Source organism: Typopeltis vanoorti, chromosome 4 (genome assembly GCF_054136105.1).
Source record: "Typopeltis vanoorti isolate ZY-2024b chromosome 4, IOZ_Tvanoo_1.0, whole genome shotgun sequence".
NCBI classification, from domain to species: Eukaryota; Metazoa; Arthropoda; class Arachnida; order Uropygi; family Thelyphonidae; genus Typopeltis; species Typopeltis vanoorti.
In genome coordinates, this window is record NC_143552.1 from 42,665,221 (window position 1) to 42,677,646 (window position 12,426).

At 35.8% G+C, this 12,426-nt stretch overlaps 1 protein-coding gene across 4 annotated transcripts in view; it reads left to right on the forward strand.

Annotated features, from left to right (window-relative positions):
* LOC150107258 (N-acetyl-D-glucosamine kinase-like) overlaps nt 1-12,426 on the forward strand; it is a 235,193-nt gene that overhangs the window by 182,759 nt on the left and 40,008 nt on the right. For all 4 annotated transcript variants that reach the window (XM_090391104.1, XM_090391107.1, XM_090391105.1 and 1 more), the window contains one exon: nt 11,210-11,310. In XM_090391104.1, the coding sequence (XP_090247230.1) occupies nt 11,210-11,310 (101 nt within the window). The remainder of the gene's footprint in view (nt 1-11,209; nt 11,311-12,426) is intronic.

Genomic DNA, 12,426 nt, shown 5'->3' on the forward strand with positions numbered 1-12,426 from the left:
AAATGTCTGTTCTAGAGTCTCCAAAATAAGAGTAGTCAGTTTTTGATGAGGCTTGAAAGAAGTCTGAACATTATCTTTCTAGAGCAGTGGTCTCCAAACTTTTTTGATCACGTACCCCCCCCCCCCCCCCCCCCAAGACAGAAAAAATAAATAGCGCGTACCCCCAATTGATTGAGCAAAAATCTATTGTAATAAGTATTATAAAGAGGAAATATGCCTTGTATCATCATATAATAATTAAAAAAGTTAGATATTTTTACACATTATTTTTTTTTAATAACAGCATACAAACATATTTATTACAATATTTAATGTGAACAATGGCCTTACATTTCTTTCATAATTTCTTGAAATTCTGGTTTGATGGCTTCTGATACTGCAATATGAAGGTCTGGTTTCAAGTTTAATTTATTTTGATATTTGGTTTTAATATCTGTCATTGCAGAAAATGATACCTCACATCAATAAATAGATCCAAACGGTAGGAGTATATCATTTGCTGTGTTTACTAAATTGCTATACTCGGACTTCGGTGCCACCCACCAATTGTGAAGAGATTTCTGTTGAAATTCGTTTTTCAAAGTTGTGTTGTATCTAATGTCAATTAATTGCTCTTGAAAAACATCGGAAGGTGGTCAATTTTTACATTTTCTGCAAATGGGTATAAAATCCATTGAAATTCTTCGCCAGGAAGATCTGTGAATAAGTTACAAAAATATGTCTCTAAACTTTTTAAATGTGCAGATATTAGACTTTGTTTTACATTTACATTATTTTCTGTAACAAAATCAGATAAAGATGGAAACATTCTAAACATCGCTTTTCAAATGTCTCTCTCCACAGCACCATTTTCTTTCGAAATGCAGTTGTTTTCTCATTCATTGTTAAAATGTTACCTTTTCCTTGAAGAGACAAATTAAGCATGTTTACTTTTTCAAAAATATCAGCTAGGTAGCATAGTATTAATAACCACTTATCATCATTGTTGGGCTTGTCAACACTAGGATGCTCTACAAACAATGGCAATGATAAGAAGTAAGAGATTTACTCCCTAGTTTTAAAAAACATGACAGCTTTGCCACGGACGATTATGTGTGCAAAGTTGCCCAATGTGTGCTACTCGCAAATTTAAGTTTACAGGATTTTTATAACGTCTTTGTCTATATTAGATATATGTTTAATTGATGAAAGAAAGTAATATTCTTTATCTTTAATTAATTACTTAATTTTTTTCCTATCAATATAAAACTTTTTTTGATGTACCCCCACGTATCGACTCGCGTACCACACTTTGGAGACCACTGTTCTAGAGAATGTGAGATTTTCTGTGAAGTGCCTTAGATGTAAGGGATGGCAATAGATTTTTTTTTGTCTGCATTTCTGTGGAGAGGCTGATGTGTGGTCTTTGAACAGATGGTTCTGGCTCCATTTGCTAAAGTTATATTAACATTTTACTGTTGTGAGAAATGATGGATATACATACATGTATGGAGGTTCCTGTATACTGAAAAGGATAAGGATCTGTTGAATAGCCAGATAACTCCAACTATGTGGTCAGATGAATAATGTGTCATCAATGTAATATATCTTAAGTGAGCCGTAAATCTAGAAGTGTAAGATAATACAGTGTCAGGTGGCCAAGATACGCTATGTCGACAAAAATATTTGGATACCTAGTTGTGGTTAAAAAAAAAAGCATTTTAATTCCATTTCTAGTACTGAGTAGGACCACCTTTGGTCGGAATGACAGCAACCCTTTGCAGCATGCTTTCAACCAGTTTCTGATATCTTGCAACAGGAATATTCTTCCATTCCTCATTCAAAGCTGCCCTATTGCTGATGACGGGTCTGGAGAAAATTCAGACCATTCAAAATTCAGCATTCTAATTTTTTCTAGAGATGTTCAATGGGATTGAGGTCTGACTCTGACCCAGCCAGTCCAACACTTCAATGTTGTTTTGTGGAAACCAGTCTCAAACATGCAGTGCAGTATGGCATGGAGCATTGCCATGCCAAAATATGCAGGGGTCACTGCCAAAGTACTTCCACAGTCAGAAGTTGTTCAGGTAGCCATCAGATTTCATTGTTTTGGCCATGTCCACCAATGAATCCAACTGAAATACCCCACACCATTACTGAGCCTCCACCAAACTTGACAGTTGGAATGATATGGTCTTGCAGATACCATTCCCCAAGTAATCTCCAGATCTAGGATAATAGTGTCAGGTGGCCTAGATATCCAAATATTTTTATATTTCAACATAGTGTATCTTGACCACCTGACACTGTAATGGTCAAATATGTTAATGTAAATTCATGTAAATGGTTAAAAAAAAAGCATTTTCTGTGAAGTGCCTTAGATGTACCTTACATGTTCAGAGTGAAACATTTGAAAGCATGATTTTTTTGCTCCACAGAAACCTTTCTAATCATCTACAGTCCAGGAATAGTGTGAAAGATACCAGTCCGAACATCATTTGGCATTTGGGGGGGGGGGTTAATGTCTGGCTTGTTCACAACAGGTAGCCTAAGGCATGCAACTCTCTGTGGACAGTTCTAGTGCTGACAGATGATGTCCCTGCAGCATTTTCCAAGTTGACGACAAGGTCCGCTACTGATGATGTGTGGGATGCTTGAACATTCTGAGACAGAGCAAGTCAATCTCAGTCAGTGAGTGTTGATGGCTCTCAGGCATTTACCTGCTGTGGTTGCACCATCTACAAATGACATAAGCAATAGTGGATTTAAGTATATGGAGACAGTTAGCACAGATAGAAAGACAGAGACAGATAGAAAGACCACTGATGTGACACCCAACTACAGTCCCATGTTGGAAGTCTGTCAGTTCAGCTGAACATCGCATCTTGACATTGAGTACAGTGCAAAACATGCTACATATCCCACCTTTTATTACCAAATTTACATACACACTCCCTGAATATTTGCATGGCACATAAGGTGTCTAAATACTTTATCAACATAGTGTATAAGCTTATCTATCAGAAACAAATAAGAACCCCAGATTTATGGATTGTCTAAGATACATAAACCAAATACACTTCTGAGACCTATAATATCAACAGCACTGGTTCCTCCAATTATAAACTAGCCATATACATGCCCCAAGAGCTCCTTCTTTACTGGCTGCACTTCTTCCCATGTTAAAATCTCTGTATACTTCAAATCTTGTTTGACAAAATCCTCAAAGATGGACATCATGGTAAGTTTCAATATGCTTTCCTATGAGAAACTGTAGAACTTATTCAGACTTGTTTTCTCTTAATATAACTGCTCCTTATTTAACTTTACCATGCACTCAGGTTATTTTATATGGAAAAATGTACAAATAGATTGATGGCACAACAATGGGCTTGTTCCCCCAATCTTACCATGGAATATTTTGAAAATATATTAAACTCTACTGATTACATTCTACATAAAGTCTACATTATGTTGATGACATGTTCAGCAATTCGACTGAGATATTTTTTGAGCAGACCTGAATAGCCAGTATCCTAGGATGTATGTTACCATTCAAGAGAAAACATTTGTCTGCCCTGCCTTGACACTAATTACCTGACTACTGAATAAATCCTTATCCTTTTCAGTATACAGCAAAAACTTCCCACATAGGTAAGTACCTCCATCACCCCTTACAGCAGTAGTTATTAAAACATTAGCAACTAGAACTAAAGCCACCTGTGAAACTGAACCAGCCTCTCCACAGAAATAAATCGCATTCATGATACACCCCCCCCCACCTAATATCCTTCCTCTTAAAGTCACATTCTTCTTCCAAACCAAGTCTTCTAGTGTACCTCAAAGAAAATCTCACATGCTCTAAAAAAGATGTGACTGACTTCAAGCCTTAGCAAAGATTTAGCTGCCCTTAATCATTTGCCAAAAGATTCTTTCCATTGCCTAGATCATTCTGGTAGTTACAGTCGTCTGTGCTCCTGTAAGCAAACATTTTGCTCACACTGGAAGAACAGCCAGCAAGAAAATGAACATAAAAAAAGTCCACCATCTATACTGTGGAACTGGACCATGCCAATGAAAGATAGTGAATTCTGTGGAGTAAAATCCACATCTGTAAATTTAAATACAAATCTGTGTCGGTTTTTGGAATCTGAAAGAGACAGAAAAATTGTTTAGATTAGGTGAGTGTGCAGCCATTATATGGTAATCTTACTAGCAAAAATCTTGAAGACTTATGTTGAGACCAACTAAGAGATCAAGAATTCTCCCACCATACTATGCCCATAAAGGATGCTAATAAAGACATCAGGATGGTATTGTTTTCAATTCATTCTGTGTTTACTTTCTTATGGTGTGCCTGCCTACATATTATATGCAAATAATATCTCTGTTTCTATGACCTTGTTGACTAAAGTAAAATTCATAAACATTTTAATAAAAAGTTATTCAATAATTATCCTGATGTGTTTCTTCCTTGAAGCAAAAATATCCTGACACTTGAATGATCAGTGTCAAATAATGCAAATTGGTTTAAAGCATTGAATTTAGTGTCTACAGCACAAGTCAGTAAATAAGTAATGGTCTACAGGACTTCCACTGTATTATTTATCAATTCCATTCAGTTTTCTGTTGTGGCAGACGACTTCCATTTTTCTTGTTTTATTATTATTTTCCTGATCTCCATGGAGTTGCAAAACTCATGATGGGGGGGGGGGGGTGTCAACACAAAATCCATCATACCACTCCTTAAACTCATCCACTGTCTGACCATTCACCACCCTCTTAGGCAACATTCCATGTTCCTACCACTCTCCATGCAAAAAAAAAACCACTTCTCACCCTTTTATTCACCACTCCCTTTTGCAACTTGCAGGGATGACCCTTAATTTGGATTTCAGATTTCATGAAAGGAAGAAAAATGAAAGTAAAAGTTAATGGAATTTATTCCAACATGCATCGAACTTGGACCGGAGTCCCACAAGGTTCTGTTTTAAGCCCACTCCTATTTCTCATCTATATGAACAATATCCACATAATAAATGACACAAAAATAACATGCTATGCAGATGATAGAGCAATCTGGCAGACAAGCAGTAATCCTCAATAATCTGAAAAAGTCCTAAATAATTCAATAAAAGGTTTAGAAAAATGGGCAAAGGAACTTAAACTACAGATAAACCCAGAAAAAACAAAACTGAGCATCTTCTCCACAGATAGAAAAAATAATCATAATTACAACCTCGAAATCAAAATATATAATACCAAAATAGAAAAAACAGTCTCCAAAATACTTAGGCCTAACCCTAGATACTGAACTGAGATTTACAACTCATATTACAAATATATCGAATAAAGCTCTTAAAAAGCTTAACCCTGCGGAGATCGTGTTCAAAAAAATTGCAGTGTAGGTTGCGTGTATCTGAGAGACGCATTCATTACGAGTATGTGCTAAAATGAGATAAAACTTTAAAAAACACTGCAGATATAATACATGATGGGTTATTTATTTTCAGTTATAATCTAGAAATTATTGAACAAAGAAAAAAACAACTAAACAATACTATACTGACATCAGAGTTTGCAGAATCTCTCAGATACAATTTACTATTAAATATCACTTTCACTTTTGCATTCGACTATCATTCTCATCATCAGACTCAAGTAACAAATTCGCAGAATCTCTTTAACATCTGATGGATTATCCAATCGATATATTTTTCCAGTCATTTTCAACACTAATGACATCTGAGGTCGCGGTATCTCTCAGATACAATATACTATGAAATATCACATACCTTTACATAACACGTGTTAAACCAAAACTGACCACATAAAGTGTTCAATATGTGGAATATCACTCGTAATATATGCATGCGCAGCTACTCATGATCTCCAAGCTATACACTGGATATGTGTAAGAATATTTATATTAAACAATTTGTTTGTATCTGTCAGATCAGACGTGACCTCCACAGAGTTAATATCATCAAAAGGCTTTGTGAAACAAAGTGGGGGTGCAAAACCGAAGACACTCAAGACGACATATATGGCACTCATATGACCCACTATGGAATATGCCTCATCAATCTGGGCTCCAGCTTCTACTAGCTCAAAAGAAAAACTTGCAGAGTACAATCAAGAGCAGCAAAAATTATCATAGGTGCAGTCTCATCCACAAATAATTTAAAAGCTCAACAAGAGTGTGGGCTTCATATACTAGAAGACAGAAGAAAACTCTCCACAGTTAAATTCACTAACAGAATCAGGAGCAACCAACAGGATCACATCTCACTCAGGACCTTCGATACCTGGACAAGAAAATCTAGACTAATGAGATCATCTATGTCACAATATGATCATGAAATTAGAAAACAGATAGACTTAGAGCAACTATCCATTGAAATAAGCAAAGAGCCATTCTTTTCCACTATTCTACCAAAAAACACAATGATAAACTTAAATCTCCTTGAACCTTGTTCAAAAAAGGATTTATAACAAGAAAATAAAAGAAAAGGACTCAACACTATACATCACTTAAACAATCTAAACCATATCATTGCCTACACTGATGGATCATCTGATGAAGCACTCAACCAGGGAGGTTCAGGGGTTTTTCTAACTTTCTAGAGAGGAAATGCAAATCAAAACCACAGCTCAGCTGGCAAAATAGCTTCAGACTTCACTTGTGAATTAACAGCCATAGAAACAGCTCTCAAATTCAGTAATAAACATTACAGAAAGAATAACCATCTACAGTGACTCAAAATCTGCACTTGAGGCATTAATGGAAAAACAAATGTCACACAGGAAATTCATGAACTACTACCTACCTTAAATTTGAAAAATAAGAACTGCACACTGCAATGGATACCAGCCCATGTAAATATTGAAGGCAATGAAAGAGCACACAGACTAGCCAAAGAAGCAAGGTACCTACCTCAAAAATTACACCCACCATCACTAAATGATGCTAACTCTGTCACCAAAATAAGATTGGCGAAACAAACTATCAAGAAGAAGAATGAAATCAGTGAAATTAATGAAAATAGAGAAATAACCACAGTCATCACCAGACTAAGGATGGGACATTTTAAAGGCATGAAAATTCAGTCAGATGGTAGTAGGAGCAAACTCCTACTACCATCTGACTGAATTAGTTCAGGAGTTGAACTAACACCTGTCCGTATTTATTCTTGTCCAACAATTGCTGCTGCTCTACAGAAAATTGACAATAACCCTAGAGAAAAGCTCTACTCCAAAGTTCAACAGATTGCCAAAGCAGTTCTACAAATCCACGGTCATATCTAGAAGCTCTTCAAGGACTCGACAACAACATCAACAACAGGGATGACCCCCTTGTCCTTTCTCCTTCCCCTTGTTCTACCATATGAAAACTACTCAGTGTTAACATGATAATAAATAACCCTTCAATAGCTTAAATGTCTCGATTATATGCCCCTCCTTTGTCTTCTATCCACCAAACTCTGCAGTCTGCCTGCTTCAGTCTGTCATCATAATCAACATTGTACAGTCCTGATATAATTTTTATTATCCATCTCTGCACTCTCTTCCAGGTTACTTTATCCCTTCAAATTCCATTGACCAGATCTGAGCACAGAAATCCAGATGCGATCAGACCAAAACTTTATATATGGGACCACCACATTTTTATCACTTGTGGTCAATGTCCTCCTCAATATTGCAGCAATAATCTTCACAACATGTCTTCAGAACTTCAAAATCTCTATCCACAATCACTCTGAGATCCCTTGCTTCCTCCACTTCTTCCAGTATAACCCCACCAAATGAGTATGAAGTATCCTGTCTGTGGATCCCAAATTTTAAAACCTTATATTTAGTTGCATTAAACTGACAGCCCCACATTCAGTCTTTATTGTTTGAACAGCAATGGTTCCTGGTATGGTATTAAAGTAGAGAAAAGCAATGGTCCCTATGCAACTCCACTTGTAACCTTCCTACTCCCTGATACTGCTCCCCCATATACAACTCTCAGATATCTATCATAGAGCCAATCTTTCAATCCAATCCAATCTACTAACCTGATATCCAGACTCATATGTTGCAACTTAAAAATCAGCTTGTCATGTGGACCCTATCAAATGCCTTTTGAAAAATCCAAAAGAAAAAAAAAAAAGACAGTGTATACCTTACCCTCATCCAACTTCCCTTGTTACTCTATTGTAAAAGATAACAAGATTATGAAAAACGGTATCCTTTAACAAATCCATGCTGGCCTGCATAAATAATATTGTCCTCATCTATTCAATTCTATATACAAACTCTTACCAATTTCATCAAAATCTTAATGATAGAAGAAATACAAACAGGCCTATAGTTTGATACCTTTATTCTACTGTCATCCTCATGCAATAGTACTATCTTACTCTCCAGGAACTTGTCTGATTGCAAGACTTTCATTAAACATCCAAGCTAATGGCACAGTCAGTTCCATAGCACATTCCTGTAACACACATGGTGCAATTCCATCTAGTTCCTTATTGACAATTAGGCCTAAATGCCTTATTGGCATTTAGCATACTCAGTATTTGGAATACATCCTCTTTATTCACTTATAACACTTCACCATTCATTATCCTTCTAAGAATAAAGTCTGCATTTCCAGGATGGAATACTAATCAACTAAACATTAAATAGTTCAACTATGGCATCTGCTTTGGTCACCCAATTCCATCTTCAACCAGCAAGATAATCCATCAACTATCATTTTCCCCTCCTACTTGCCACATAGTGAAAAAATTTCTTGGGGTTCTCTTTGGATTGCAGTACCAGTTTCCTCTTGTATTTTAATTTTTCTCTCCTTAAAATACAAGTCACTTTCCTAGCCTGAGCCTTGTATTCTTCATGCAACTGTTCTTCACATCTCTTCCATAATCTTTTTCTTTTGCAATTCTCCTTTATTTCTCTTGTAAATCTATTTAACTCCAAATTTCTTTATCTTCTTCACTTGAGATATACAATCTGCCATTGTTATCAACAACTTTTTCTTAAATATTTCCTGTGTACTAATGACCTCTCTTCTTTCAAATTCTTTCACCATTGCATTGCTGCAAGCTGGTTTCTAAGTCTATGACAGTTGCTTGCCTTATAATTCCACATAAATTCTTGTTTTGATATCTCCACATGCCTATTCATCCTCCAAGTCAGGACTGCATGGTCGCTCTCACCAACAGGGGCAAGTATGACATCTCAGTTACAGTCAGATCCTCTGATTTTATGACCAAATTCAAAACTTGATCCTTGTGTTTGCTCTACCACATACTGCTTAAGACAGTTGTCCCTCAAGAAATCTAAAAATTCAGTTGCCTTATTTCTGCATGCTGTCTCTTTTATTCAGTTTATATTGCTATAGTTGAAGTCCCCCATAATGATCACTTGCTTTGTACTTGCCAAACTAATTTGCAAAATATTTCCTGCTCATCACCAGTTATATTCCCTGGTCTGTAGCAACATCTCACTAAATATCTTGTTGTATAAACATCTATCTCCCACCATATACTCTCAAAGCCATTAGTGTTATCTCCATTGTGATTCTGCGCCCTGAGAGGGTACAATTCATCTTTTATCATGAGTAACACTTCACTACCACATTTATCTTCTCTCTCCTGCTGAAATATGCTATATCGTTTGATTTCTATCCCTGTTAGAACATCCTCAGTTAATCAAGTTTCACCAAAAATCTTTGGAGATGCTGAGTCAATGAATGCCTCAAACTCATTCCCTTTATTTCTAATGCTCCTAGCATTTGTATACAGAAAAACCAGTGCATTGCCATTATTCTTATAGGCATTATTACTACCTTCATATTTCACTTGGCTCTGTAATGGTGTACACCCTCTTATTTCTCAAGCCCCCATCCTCCACATAAGGCCAGCTGGTACATTCCACCTGCGCAATTCTAGTTTTTTCCCTACCCTGATACACTCACCTGTCCAGAAAACAATAGTCTCTCCAAATGCTTGTGCCCCTCTGCATTCAAATGTAATCTGCCTCTTGCATTTAACTTTCTTCTATCCTCAAATGTACTCCACATATTTCAGATCCCTTTTCTTACATGTTCACATGTTCTTGCTATCATATAATTTCATACCAGGGCATTTTTATTTATAATTTATAATTTAAATATTTATAATTTCATGCTCATTATCTTTCCTCAAGCACATTTCTGCTATATTATCTCTAACATCAACCTGAATCTCACGCTACACGATTCACACTCGAGACGGAATTGTGGATTTTGTCCCAACCATTATTATCTCCTCCACCTCTGGCACTCTGCACACCCCAAATCATCCAATTTCTATAACATGATGGTCAAAACAGATTCATTCATCCTTCTTCTCACTGGCATCCTTGACTCTTACAGCTTCCAGTCTCTCTGTCTCTCACTCTCTATCCCTTGCTTCAACTTTTTTTGCAATTTCCTCTCTTCTACTGTCTCTTTCATTCTCTCATCTTCCTCTCTCTTTCTCTCCCATGCTTTACTTTTGTACTCTCCCTCAAACTTCAGCAGTTTCCACTCTTCCTGTCTCACCCATTCTCTCTCCTTCCTGTCTTCCTTACTCTCTGATGTCATTCTCTTACACCTACTCTTGTTCTTCTCACATTAACCAACCTCTTCCTAATATCTTCATTCCTTCAATCTCAGTTCTCAATAGTTATGTTTTCAACACATCCTACTTTCAATTTACATTTACACATACAATCATGGCCATCATGATTGTATGTGGCCATCTAGTACACTGCCCAAGGTTAAATCCATGCATATGTCTTTAATATTCTCCCCACTAATTCAATTCAAAAATGCTACAGCAAAAAAAAAAAAAAAAGTGGATTTCTTTGATAGTGTTTGCACTATATATAGTTTACTTCCAGTTAACAGTGTTTCAAGTATACCGAACATCATGACTTCACTTGCTTTATTAAGTGGCTATTCCAACACTGTTCAGCGTGACAAACTTCTCAACATTGTAATTTAAGAGCTATTTGGCTGATTTTGATTCTTTTTTACATGAACCTTCAGCTTGATGAGTGAAAACATTTAGGAATGCTTTTGGATTAATTGTCAAGGTTGAAAAATGCTAAAATTTAATAAATGGAAGCTATGATAAATGAATGCCATCACAATATTCTGTTCTTATTTATATGGAGATAATTATAAATTCATGTAAAATATATTTCTGTTTTGTAGTTGCAAGAGAAGAAAATGAGCCACTATGTTGTACTTTTTTCTTTGAAGCTGGTAGAGCTATAGCAAAACATATCATAGCTATGATACCAAAGATCCATCAGGTATATATTTCTTTTTTTTTTCCCTTTTTGATATTCATATACAGTTATCTATAGTTTATTTGAATATTCAGTGTTCTAGCAATGCTTGTAACCCTACACTTTCTTGCTTGCAGTATTTATTTATTTACACATTTTTATATTTATTTCTTTAAAGCCCACAATCAGAGTGGGCTTTAAAGAATAAGCAATGCACCAAACACATTTGAGCAAAGATGGATGTAAGGCACAGCAAAAATCATACTTTACAGTATCAAATTGAAGAGGAGTAGAGATCAATGAATGGCATGATTGATATAAAGAGAAGAGTATACAGTTTTTTTATGTCTAAAAAAGTGTGAATGGAAACAGTTGATGAATGTGTGCAGCTGATAGAGAAAGAAAGAAGAAATGGTGTGTGTGTGGGGGGGGGGGATACAGGGGGATGGAGTTGAGAGAGTCGATATGCAAAACAATCAGTGAAATAAAAGATGCCTAGTGTAGAGATTATGGTGGATTGTGTATGTGTGATGGCTCTTCAACAGAGTGGATTGATTGTGTTCTTCCGAAAGTATAATATTTTGTTTTGGTTAGGAAATATTCTTGAATCTTAACTGAGTCAGTTTTCTCAAAAATTACTGGTATAAATGAAACTGTTAACTGAAGATCATAGTTGTGAAAAATTTATTCACTATTTTAAGAAAATAATACATAACATGTCAGGTATGTTATGTATTATTTTCATTCATATTTTACCTTAGTAAACAAATAAAAATAGCTTGTGCATGTAGTTATTTCATGAGTTTTTTTTTTTATACTGAGAGTAGCTGACTTCACTACCAGGTTATCTTAGATATCCACTGAGGTGAATTGCTCATTTTAGGTCAAAACATTTCTAGGAAATGATTCTCATTGTAACATGAAGCAATATATGCTCCTAGGAAATGTGGTTTTTATTTGTAATGAACCTGGACAACTTATGGGATCACCTGTTCTTAGCATACAAAACATCAGGCTATGAAGTTATTTCATGCACAAGTTATTGTTCATTGCTTATGCTATGATTTTGTATTGCATGTAATATATGTAATAAGAGAATATAATGAAAGAATAGAAATGGAAGGGTATTGACATTTAGGA